A 12,812-nucleotide genomic window follows, 5' to 3' on the forward strand; every position below is an offset into this window, starting at 1 on the left:
TTCTCTAGAGCTTGATTTTTCTTTTCTGAAAGGCATTTCCATTTTGAAGGGCTATTGGTTATCAGGCATGTATCAAAGGTTGGTCATAGTAGGACAAGTATGAGGACTAACAGCTCAGAAAAAATCCTTCTAACTGTCTCCTCCTCCTCTCTTAACCCTCATTTTCCCATCACAAGTTTAAGCATGATTCTTTTTTTAAAGATAGAATTCCAAGACGTTTGGCTCCATGCTCTGTATAATGTGGGTGGGTTTTCCACAAATGGGAGGAGAATATTGAGTCCTCCACATATTTTAGATTGCTGGTATAAATACATTAATCTGTGTACAGTAAAAGTAAAATTCAATAGAGGAATGCACATGAACAGGTTTTGCTTAGAAGCTAGACACTTGGGGGAAAACGGATTCCTTGATAGATTCCCTGTAATCTTTAATTTGTAAAGTTGTAATACAGTGTACCTCTTATGCAAAAAGCTGCAGTACGTTGTGCGTTCTCCCTCATAGCCCAGCTTTGAGACTTGAACAGAGGAGGAAGGAAAAGGAGTCCAGCTCCACCTTGATTTTTAATGAAAAAAGGCTTAAGAAAGTGATTCAGGTGAATTCTATAAACATCAGAGTCAAATAAATTGTCAACACCGATTTTTTTCTCTTGCATACCAATACAGTTTTCTTTGTATTTACTATTGAGCCTGTAAGAAATGAGTTTACTATTAAGTGATCCATTCATGACAGCTACAGTATTCTTTCAGGCCTGCAACCTGCCCTGCAGGACCCATGTAATTTATTTATTTATCCATTCAACTTGTATGTCACCCACACTCTGCAAGAGTAATGTAGTCAGGAAGGAAAAATGTAAATGCCTACAACTTCCAAACTAAATCAACCAATATTCTGGCAGATCTAAGCTGTCCATTGTATTTTGTTACCAAGGACATATACAGTACATGGTGTTAAGGAGAATGCAGGATTATCTGGTGAAGACCCAGAGCTCAAAAGATATTTGACCATTAATAAGAAGCTGTAGTGCAAAAATAGTGCCTGTGTAAGTGAAAGAATAAATTAATGCTGATTAGAAAGGTGGATAATACAGTGATGAATAAGATCTGGCTTGTTGATTGTATTGCACTTGCACTGAATCGTCAGCACATACAGTGGTACCTCGCTAGACGATGACCCCGCTGTATGACGAATCTGCAGAACGGTGACTTTTTGTGATCGCTATAGCGATTCGCAAAACAGTCGTTCCTATGGGGAAATTCCGCTAGACGTTGATTAGGTCCGTGCTTCGCGAACCGTTTGTTCGCAAGACTATTTTTCCGGCTCCGCAAAATGGCTGCTCTGTTTTCCGGACCCATGCTTCGCAGGGCAGCCATTTTAACAGCTGATTGGTGCTCGGAAAATGGCTTCCCCTATGGGTGATCTTCGCTGGGTGATGAGGTAATTTCCCCATTGGAACGCATTAAACGAGTTTTAATGCATTCCAATGGGGAAAGGCTTTTTGCATGACGACGATTTTGCTTAACAGCAATTTTCCCAGAACGGATTATCGTCATGCGGGGCACCACTGTATTTCAAGAAGGAAAGGGGTATGTGGTTCAGGCCCATCCTTCTCTGTAAGGCATGATAAGAACATGCTTCTATTCATGTTTACTTATAGTTGCCCATTGAGATGTGCTCCCTTAAAAATGTTTTGTTTTACAGCAGACAGTACTGTACAAGGGAGGTAGTGGTTCATTTCCCAGATACTGACTTAGCTGGAGAAGCCAGTTACTGCTGGTTTAGCATCATGCCCCTATCCCACTGTTAGGAAGAGATGTACAGGTCACTGCTGCTAGATTGTCCAAGGCTTTCAGAGGAACAGGAGCCTTCAGTGGGAAAAGATGCTCATTCTTAGACCAGTAGTGCAGACTTCAGACAGCATATTGCATTCGAAAGAAGTAAAGCTGCATCCTTGATGGACTTAGTCTTCTACTGACAGATAGCATCCTAACATCCTGAGGGATGCCATCACACTGACTTTTCATTTCAAGTTCTTAACTGTGTTACACAGTTGACAGGTAGACTACCTCAAACAGTTTTAAACTCTGGGCCTTTTCAGTTTAGAAGCAGCAGTCATGGCAACCCAACAAGACACTGAGTCTCTGAGAGAAGCCCCTCTTGTCCCTGGGCTCAGCAATGCTCCTGCTGCTGCTTCAGGAGGGGCTGAAGCAATTGTCAAGGCTGTTCCTCTCCTTCATCAGAAACGTGCCGGTAGCCAGGAGGCTGGGAGTTCATACAGAAGTGCACTGTCAGGAGCAGGATAATGAGCAGGAAGAGGATGGACCCACAGATGGCCGAAAGCACAATAGGTTCTGCAAAAACTGAAGCAAGAAAGAAGGTTTGCTAGAACACTTGCAACACCCAGTATTTCATCTACCCAGTGAGCATCCACTCACCTGTTGCTTTCATTGTGGTGTCTATCTGACATTCCTCTTTCCAGTGCTGTGGAATAACAGGCTCTGTGAGTTGGAGGAATTTCTGTAGGGGGCAGCGCTGTTCACAGCCAGGCAGCTGAAGTGGATATGGGTCTTTCCCACTCTCGTTCCGAAAGAACATCTCCACTGAAAAGTTTCTAGGAGCAAAACAGGTATAAGAGGACCTGGGAGATTATTTGTTGATTGTTTTTCATCACATTTTATGTAGAAGTCAAGACCTGTTTAAATATCCATCGAAACAAATGATGTAAAACCTCTATCCATCCTTTATAACTTAACTAAGCCTAGGAATTTTAAAATGCTTGATTTTACTCCCTTGTTTGTATGTATGGGGAAACTTGCGTGCCCTTATACAGTGGTGTCCTGCATAGCAACAATAATCCATTCCGAAAAAATCATTGCTATGTGGATTCGTTGCTATGCGGGGCAAAAAAGCCCATAGGAATGCATTTAAACACGTTTAATGCGTTCCTATGGGCAAAAAACTCACCGTTATGCGGAAATCCTCCATGCGGCCGCCATTTTCGCTGCCCAGTAAGCGAGGAAAGGGCGCGAAAACACAGCGGGCGGCCATTTTCTTTATCTGGTGGCCATTTTGGAACTGCTGATCAGCTGTTTAAAAAACATTGTTATGCGATAATTGGTAAGCAAAACAGCTTACTGATCATCGCAAAGCGATTTTTTCCCATTTAAAACATTGTTATGTGATCGCTTTTGCGATCACAAAAACTCAATCGCTATGCGTATTCGTCGTTAAACGAATCGCTCGTTATGCGGGGCTCCCCTGTATTGGTAGTTATTCATCATTTTAGTGTACAGTTAGTTTTTCATGTTAAAGAGGCAAGAGATATCAGTTTAGAGATGTTAAATACATCGCTATTCCTGCTTAATTATAATTAGAAGCAAGAATATATCCTACACATGTCAGAAGTAATTGGAACAGAAGAAAACAAGGCTTTACTAATATCTGCATAACTCCCATAGTCCATGGGAGAAAGAACCATTTTGTCTCAAGTTTGCAACCCCAAATTTTACGTTACCACGTTTCTGAAAATGTGGACAAAAATGAAGTTACTGCAATTTGGGAGACCAACAGCTTCTGCGTTATAAAGATATTTCCTTTAAAACCCTGTAATGAAAACCCTCACCCATCATAATCTTGGTACAGCTCAAATATATGACATGAGGCATATGGTGCTTGCTTCCCATTGTAAACATCCAGCGCCATCTGCAGTGCCACGAGAGTTGTGTCATGCTGAGAAAAAAGAAAGAAAACGTGAATCTTGCCCAATCCATATAGAAGCAGATCTAAAACCACATTTCAGAAAATAAGAGACTGCCAGGAAAAAAAAAGAAAACCAAGATTGGGGTTCATGGTAGAATGGCTGGCATCCCCTTTCAAATGTGAGGAATTACAATGAGTATTTGCAGAACCTGGAAGAGTTACTTTGAGACTGTAACTTCTAGACTTCCCTCTCCTCAGGAACACGACCAATTCTGAGAGTTGTAGACCTAAAATTAACTTCTAATTCTGAACTTGGTATGTTACTGAATGGAAGACAAGTAACATAGTTGTTTAAGGATGCCGATTACTTGCATGTAATGTCTACAGGTGTAGAAACCATAGGGGTGCCTGTACAGAGACCACAGAAGTGTTTAGTGTTTTGCTGTAGAGGGATGCAAAGACTTACTTGCATATTCTCCTGCTTAAGCAATACAGGAAGGAGAAAATACGGCACACAATGTGACTAATTCCTGTTCACAAGGACTGCCTTATCTCCTGGGCAATGTGCAAAATGAAGCGTCAGGAAAGGGGAAGGAAAGCGCTGAAAGGGAGCTTCACAAACAAACTTACTGCTGAGTACATAAGCATTTTAAACTGATGTGGTGCAGAGGCATTTGTAGCTAGGGTAAGGTTCTTCCTTATTTGAGACAAAAGGACCCCTGCAGAAAAAGAAGAAAGTATTAGATCTCAGGTCTTAACAGATAAAAGGACACTCCCTCACTACTTCTGAACTTGCACTCCTTATGCCTTTCACTTACCTCCTTGCAGACGAGCTTTTTCCACCCGTCTGTGTATCCCAAAAAGGAATTTAAAGCTGAAATCTTTCAGTTGCTTCAGCTGAGTCATCACCTGTGGAGTAACCCAAGCTGGGAGATGCATTTTATGTGTGTTCTGGGAAAATACCAATAGAAAAAAAAAACAATTGCAAACTGAGCAAGGAATCATGTGAACACACACACACACACAGAGAGAGAGAGAGAGAGAGAGAGAGAGAGAGAGAGAGAGAGAGAGAGAGAGAGAGAGAGCCCTGGGGAACTACCGAGTCTAGAATCTGGTCACTTTAATTCTTGCCTTGTGAACTGCCACTCCTTAATTAGGACAACAGATGTATTTGTAAATCTATAATATTGAGATTAATAATAATGATCCAAACTAATGAAAAAGGAACAGGCTCCTTGAAGTCTTTTCAGCTGTTGGGGAGAAAAAGAAGAACTGCAGTAATAAGGAAAGTGATTTATCAAAGAACCTTGGAATCTTCCCTGCAAATGCATTAGTATATTCCACTATTTTCTGTCACAGATATGCAAATAACACACTATGGAACAGTTTTGCATTGGTCTATGGCTTTGACCCCTGTAAGTCACATTTCTGATGAAATTTGTAATCTAAGACTCCTTCCTACTTCCTTTTAAGACATGGTGAGCCTCTTGCTACATCTCTTGCTGACTCTTAAATAGGTGTGGGAAGAAAGCTTTCAAGAATGATAGGCTCTTTGAGGTGCATAATACCTGCCTGCTTCTGTGAGCAGAAATAAAGGCAGGAGGAATTTTAAGTCTCTTCTGCTTTCTTTGAGTCAGGGGTTTTTAGTACAGTTTGAAACTACAAGCCAAGGCCATTTGAGAAAGCTCTACTCTGTAGTTAGCTTGCAGCAGTCTGGGTGATCTGCAGTATGAACTTGCTGATAGTTAGCAGTTCTTGGCTGACGGAAAGCCAAAAGCTCGAAACTACTGTACTTGAAACTAGCAGCACAGGCCTCACTACTCAACAAAAAAAGAGCTGATAGAAAATCACAAAGGAAGTTCAAGGAGTAAAAATAATTCAAAGTTCTATAACATCTAACTTAGTGCCCTCCATACATTTTCCAACTGCAATGGCCATCAGCCCCAGACAGCATAGCCAATGGTCTGTAGCGTGATAGGAAGGTGTGCAACATATTTAGAGGACACCAGGTTGGGGAAGGCTGTGTTATGAAACATATCTACTATGTGAAGTCTTTTCTGGGTTGCCCTTACCACACATTGTTGGTTGGGATTTTTTGTTGATTCTAAGCAGGATATTAACAAGCAAGGGCTAGGAACATTAATAGAAAATGCAGAGTCACAAACTCTCAAGTTGACTTTACAATAAATCTCAGGGATAATGGCTGCATCCAATGGACATGAACTATAAAGCGTACTAATTAAAAGATTTAAAGGGAGAAATATTACAGAATGCAACAGAAAAGAGCACAAGGGAATACATTGTATTGATTAGTACTACTACTTTAGAAATGTCATGATAGTGACAGCCTGGAAGGAATTCTTTTATATAGCAGAAATGCTGGGGGCAGGGCTGTGGTTTGCTTAGAAGGACAGGCTTGTCCCCTGGCTGTGATGGCATCTTCAAGTTCAGTTTTCAGTTTTATGAGAGAATATTAGAAATGCTTCTAAAGGATACCATATGGGTACTGTAGATGCTAAATCTGGTTATGGCAAATACTGACAAACACATCTTCCCAACTGTTTATTTACCTAAACAGTGGATACTATCATTTTTATATCCTGGATCCTAAATTTCTCTTCCATGAACAGATAGGCTACTTCTGTTCACAAGGACCTTTGATCCAGTGGAGGCTCCTGCTGATGAAATCAGAAAGGCACTTTCTCCATATGTCCTTCTCTCTGGAGGGCCTATCCTATTCCGGCCCTACAGAGCAGACTTCAAGGATCTGAAAGAGCATGGAGAATAAGTAAAAGACACACTCCAGTGCTTCCATTGGTAGGAGCAGGCAATGCCTATGATCACTCACAGAACTTAACACCTTCCTTTGCTGGAAATCATCCACATTGAACAAAATATTATTTTATATGTTTCTTTGTAATATTTTTATCCTGCCTTTCTCCTTAAAAAGGACCCAAATAGTGGAGCAATTCTAGGAAGTGCTTCAGCTCAAGGAAAAACTTGAAATCATTACACATCAGCATTTTGCAGTATTTGCTTGAGGAGGCCTGTATTCCAGAATAAAAGCATGAGTGAATTCAGACACAGCTAAAGGAAGAAATTTAAACAGCTTAGAGAGAGAATAACAGATGCTGAGAAACTCACCTCACAGAAGAGTGTGTCATATACACTCCAAACTGACTCAAGGGAAATATCTTGAATACCTGTGAAATTTGCCACCATTTCTAGGAATTGCTGGAGAACCAAATAATAAGAATTAGATCTTCCATCCTTCCATGATCCCAAGGATTATATGAATAGATAAAATGTTTGGTAACACTCAACGTACCATGTTCTCAGTAGTCTTATTTATATATTCTGCTGTCTCCCTGGTCTCATTTTGCAGCTGTTCGTATCGGGGACAGTGAGGTAATGGGAATTTCAGGAGCTGAACAGAGACAAAAGAGATACGTTGGCTAGAACAACCATTTTAGTATAAATCCTTATAATCAATACTTTCTGCATAGTACATATTTATGGGCTACTTGTCTTAATATATCCTTGAGGAAAATTAAATGGGGCCTATGAAATGCATCTCGCCTGAAAATAAGGACATCTCTAGGACAGAGATGGGGAAAATATACCTCTCCAGCTTTTGTTGCTTGACTCTAACTCCCATCCTCCCTCCCAACTAGCTGCTGTGTGGATAGTACTTACAGTCAAAAGTATATAGAGACCCACATGTTCCTTATCCCCTTTCTATGCATCAGACTGAAGAACCAGAATGATGCAGTTCAGAATGGATGAAAAAAAGATAAAAGGAAGTTTCCTTGAGAGACTTAGCAAGCCAGTGTTTATTTGGGAAAAGAACTCACCCGTTCTGCAGAATCAGGTACTGTGTGGACAGGGATGGGTTGCCAGGAAATATTGGGGTTGAACACCTGCACACCTTCTGGGGGATACAGGCCAGCCAGATTGGCCTCAGCACTCATCAAGGTCCGATCAAAGTCTGTGCTGCGTATGAAGATCTGCCAAAGTAAAGAATCAAATAATTCATTTCAAGTGACCAATCTTCTCAGCTTTGCTTAGGAACAAGAATATGAGAGTCTTGATCTAGTGTTTGGTGTAGATGAGCTCCAGAGAAGACAAGCCTAGTGACAAACCAGCCAGTCACAACAGAGAGAGCAAAATGGTGTCTAACAAGAGAATCTGTGACTGGGCTTGGGGGGGAGAGAAAATGATTTCAGAGAAAGCTTAGGGGTAGTATGTGAGGCAGAAAGTAAAGTATATCTGCTATTAGAAATTGCACTTAAACTACACAGTAGAAGAACCAGAACTCAATACTTAGAGGCTCTGTTCAGGCAGAGAGAAAACACAGGAAGGCACTTCCAATATCCTCACATGTACTGTCTCCTCTTGAAGTGCAAAGATCTGAAATCGCATTCTACATATGTTCAACCACTTAGTAGCCTACCCAAAATTGGGAAGCTTGATAAATGCACCAATGGAATATGAAGTGTATAGGGATGATGATGGTGAGGCTCACACAGATGCCCTTGGCTCCTTCACACTTTGTACTGTATCTTTAAATATTCAGGCTGACCACCTGAAAAAGCCAATTGCCATGAGTTATAATAAGCCTCTGATGTTCTCCTTCCAAGAGTATAAGCAAATACCCACCCACAATAAGAATACTGTTGCAGCAAACTTAGAAAAGGACACATTTCCCTGCATCCCACCCAAGCATTCTGGTCTAGTTACTAGGAGAACTCTCAGGAGTCCCATAATGGTTGGTCAATCATGAGAAATGGATGCCCCATAAGCATCAGCTTCACAAGATGTTGAACACATTATTTTCCTTAGGGTGTAGGGTGGGGAATAGCACTAACAGCATAAAATGTGCAGGATAAAAAGATGAAAACACTTGGAATTCAGATATTCTATATGAAGCTCTCACTTGTGCAGGTAAGTTCCCTGGTTAGAACTTGAGTTTAGGATTTTGCAATTTTAATTTAACACTTTCCTTTAGTTTAATATAGCTTCTATTTTAAACAAATACATAACGTTATTCCATGAAGTGCTTCAGAATATTAGTCTTCAATGCCAGCAGATGTATTGAAAGTGTAAACTGTTATGTAGCCTTCAAGAAAGATGGAAAGGTGGGATATCTGCAGACACCAAACAGAAATAGGTAATGGAGTCTGTAGTTGAGAGTTTTGGAAGAGGTAGTCATGTTAGTCTGTGCAAGCAATCTTTGGATTTTGCCTGATGTGGATGAGAGATTATTGTTTGGGATTAATTTTCAAAACAGGCTGAGTGGGCACAGAGATTTCCCAAAAAGTTAAGAAGCCTGTGGCTTCCCCCATATTCCTTCCTGAATCCCATACAGAGTATTCTAGATAAGATGCAAGATGATAATAGCGTAAGCATAGCTCTACTCCGAAAGGGGGTAAAATAGGGCCGTTGCTCACTTTCATTCAAGAATGTGCAAATATGAAACTGCATATTGACAGGCATTGAAACTGAGTTAAAGAAAAACATCCAGAAGAAGGCAAACAAACTGGTTGGACTGGTTTTTGACCATATAGGAAGGAACCACATCATCATAAACTTCTGCTTGACAGCTGAACCACAACACAGCAACTGAGAAGGCAGAGGGCTCCACTAGCTTTTGCTGAATTTTTTTACTTAATTGACCACGATCTCCATTATTATCTTCTATCACTGGGGGGAGGGGGGGAAGGTGGGAGAAAAACTACTTTGCAGTTCATCTGAGACATCCTGAGAGATTTTCTCTAATGCTTGCTTTTTTACTATCATCTTCCATATGTTTAAAGTTAGTAACTCTAGCCTCTGAACCAGACATTGATCAAAAGAAAAGCAAGATGCTTCCTGGCCCAAGATACTAATATTTCAGAAAACCAATCTATCTTCCTTGATAGACTACCTATCACTCTCACAATAGCCAGGATGTTTATATAATCAGCATTTTCAGGATTCATACTTGTATCAACAATGCCACTATCATTTTGAAACTTTGTTTTTTGTGCCATCTTCCCTGGGTCCTACACATTGTTCCAACTTATAGTATGCAATATAAGTTGGAACAATGTGGAGGGTCCAGGGAAGATGGCACAGAAAACGAAGTTTCAAAATTATAGTGGCACTGTTGACACAAGTATGAATTCTGAAAATGTTGATTATATAAACATCCTGTGGTTGAGTCCTTTACTCTGTTTGAGGAAGTGGATTTTAATCCACAAAAGCTCACAATGAACTAAATCTCTCAGTCTTTAAAGTACCATGATACTTTTGTTTTTATTTAGTTGCGTTATATACCCTTCGAGGTACTGACCTGAAAAGGGTAATTATTTGAGCCGCCTAGAGTGGTCGAAATGACTAGATAGGTGGGGTATAAATACAATAAATAAATAAATAAATAAAAATCTATCCTTCAACAGGAATACTTACTTTGGAATCATTCCCTTTGTTTGCTTGCACAACCTCATGTTGGCGTACATTATTCAGAAATAGCTTGAAAAAGTAAAGAGCAGTGGCCATGTTGGTTGGGGTATTTTGGGAAGTGTAGTCTGAAAAGGAATTTTTCTAAGCTCTGAGTCTATATACCTCTCTTTATTTCGAATTGACTTTCATTTATGTAATTCCTTCATCCCAGTCAGCAACTGTTTACTTTTCCTCTGCTATATTAACTCACACAATAAGTTAGCAAGCAGTTTTAACTGAATTGTTGCATTGTTCCAATATCGTTCCCAGCATGAGACAATACGCTTAGGAAACAAATTACGACATACACATTTGCATAAAGAGAGGAAATAAAAAGGACATTATGCCAACACTGCTAGGAATTAGGGACGGTATGATAACCTCTTCTCTGTTGTAGGAGGCATTCAGGAATCCATCGTAACGCCTTCGAAGGGCTTGACCCAGGTCCCATTGTTGCCGCATCCCATCCTACGTACCACAAGAGCAAAAAATTAACAAGCTGGTTTTATTGTGGTTTTGGAAAACAGCGCAAGACTGAGGAGGAAAACAACTGTTACAGCTGTTACTTTTGGGGTAGGATATGCCAACATAAGACCACCTTGAAGTGGATAAAGTGGACCTCCCCTCCCTTGTTCCAGATTTTCAAACTGCTTTGCTTTTGCAATGCTATCATTTTTAACCAAAGCATGCAATTGTAATCCAAGCAACACAGCAATTTTCACTTTAAAAAAAAAACCCTGCTGCTTTCTCACATGACTAAAGAAAGGAAGGCAGTACCAAAAATAATTCCTCCAAAGGGGAAGCCGAGCAAAGAAGAAACTTCACAGTAGCATGGAAATTTAAGCAATCACAAATACAGTACTGTCCTGACAGGGGCTGATGCAATTCCAAATGAAATCGCTTTGGTCCCCCCTTCCTTCTCCCCCCATTTCAAGAGCTGCTCTTCCAAGTTCTGTCTTGCCACGAACCGCGCCCCCGCGTCCTCCGGGCATGCCTACCTGAGACAGCTGCCCGAATCCCTGGGGCCAGGCATTTTCCTGATAAGGATCTCGGGGATAGGCCTTCACCGGGGACCGATCCCCATGACGATATAACTGGAAATCAGAATAGTTTGCCATCACCACCAGGTCTGAACATTCACGTGCATTGGGGGCCGCTTCCTAAATGGTTTGAGCCGCGGGGGCCCTGGAGATACAGTATTACTGTACTTCCCTTGCCCCAGGCAAAAAGAGAGAGATGGTTGTCAGGACCGGGCGGTGTCAGGCACACACCCGAAAGGAGGCAAGAATATACGGTTCCTTTGAACGTTACAAGCGGGCTCTGCCCAACAAAGGTTCGTCTTTAAGGTGTCACCAGACTCGTCGTTTGTTCAATTATCTTGGATGATTCCTGGCTCCTGCTATGCCATCACTCATTATTTTGCAATACATAGTATTACCATCATCCTCATTCCTACCACCATAATCTCAAAACTGTCACGTTCGATTGTTTGTTTAACAGAGGAACGGCGGCGACCTCCGCTCCCTTGAGCCCTGCATGCAGCCTGCAGGGAAAACCTAGGAAAAGAACGACGGCAAAAGCCAATGCACGCGGGCAGCTGTTCTCTGCCTGCCGAGAAATGCCTCGTTTTTAAAAACGGGGGGGTCTCCCAGGAACCGGCCTCCCAGTCCCCCCCCTTAAGCCACTCCTCCCCCCAAGACAGCCGCCGCCTCCTCCTCCTCACCAAAGTAACGAAGCGGAGGGTCCGGTTCTGGGCAAGCGGCAGGGCGAGCTCAAAGGTAAGACTGAGCACTAAGAGGACGCCAGACCAGCTGCAGCGACTCCTTCCAGGCTCCATGGTTGTTTCCCTTCCTACTGATGTTCCTCGTTCAACGTCCGTACCTTTGGAAAGCCTTAGTGAGCATGCTCTATTCTTCCCGAGCATGCTCACTAGCGGCATCTGAAGCCACAAGGGCTCCTCTTTGCCCTTTGGGCTTGACAATTTTTCCCCTCAACTTTGTGTAACGGGTAACGCAGGTCCCTCGCCCTGGAAGGAAATTTTGCAAAGAAGCAGGAATCTGTGGGCTTGTAAGGAATGAAGTGGGAAACGACGTCGGCTCGAGGACTCAATGGACGCGTCTAGACTCTATCGTGAAGCTTGGACGTGCTGTTAGTGCCGTGCCCAGCAGGTGGCTGTCATACCGCCTGTTGTCCAGCGACCCTTCAAAATAGAAAAAAGAAAAGAAAAAGAGAGAGAGAGAGGATGCCAACGTGGATCATAAGAACAAGGCTATGAGGAGGAGGGAAGCTTGCTCAGATCAGAACAAAAAAGGCCAGAAACCTGGACCAACACAAAGGTCTCCAGAAATACGGGGTTCTGGAGGCTTGGGGGAAGGAGCATCTGAAGAGCATATGACTTAAAAAGACACCAGAACAAAACCAAGGCCAAGACCTTGCTTTAATAGAAGTAGGAAAATAGCTAGGAAGGCAGTTGGAACCTTAAAAGCAAGGGAGTTGTAATGTGTTTGTTTATCTGATTTATTTATAGTCTGCCTTTCTCCCAATAAGGAGACTCAAGACAGCTCATAATGTTAAAAAATAGAATTAAAAACACAATGAATTATACATTTTAAACAATTAAATTACGACAGTAA

The 12,812-nt window shown here is 41.7% G+C and overlaps 1 protein-coding gene across 1 annotated transcript; it reads right to left on the reverse strand.

Annotated features, from left to right (window-relative positions):
* Nucleotides 1-541: 541 nt before the first annotated feature.
* ACP2 (acid phosphatase 2, lysosomal) lies at nucleotides 542-12,078 on the reverse strand. Its single transcript, XM_020799191.3, has 11 exons — nucleotides 11,903-12,078; nucleotides 11,178-11,273; nucleotides 10,561-10,647; nucleotides 7,551-7,703; nucleotides 7,025-7,123; nucleotides 6,841-6,930; nucleotides 4,515-4,647; nucleotides 4,327-4,415; nucleotides 3,620-3,726; nucleotides 2,433-2,608; nucleotides 542-2,357 (listed from the first exon to the last, which is right to left on the reverse strand). Exons 1-11 carry the CDS (start codon nucleotides 12,014-12,016, stop codon nucleotides 2,212-2,214), a joined length of 1,290 nt encoding a protein of 429 aa, XP_020654850.3. The 5' UTR covers nucleotides 12,017-12,078; the 3' UTR covers nucleotides 542-2,211.
* Nucleotides 12,079-12,812: the final 734 nt, after the last annotated feature.

The sequence above is a fragment of the Pogona vitticeps genome, chromosome 1, assembly GCF_051106095.1.
Source record: "Pogona vitticeps strain Pit_001003342236 chromosome 1, PviZW2.1, whole genome shotgun sequence".
In the NCBI taxonomy this organism is placed as follows: Eukaryota; Metazoa; Chordata; class Lepidosauria; order Squamata; family Agamidae; genus Pogona; species Pogona vitticeps.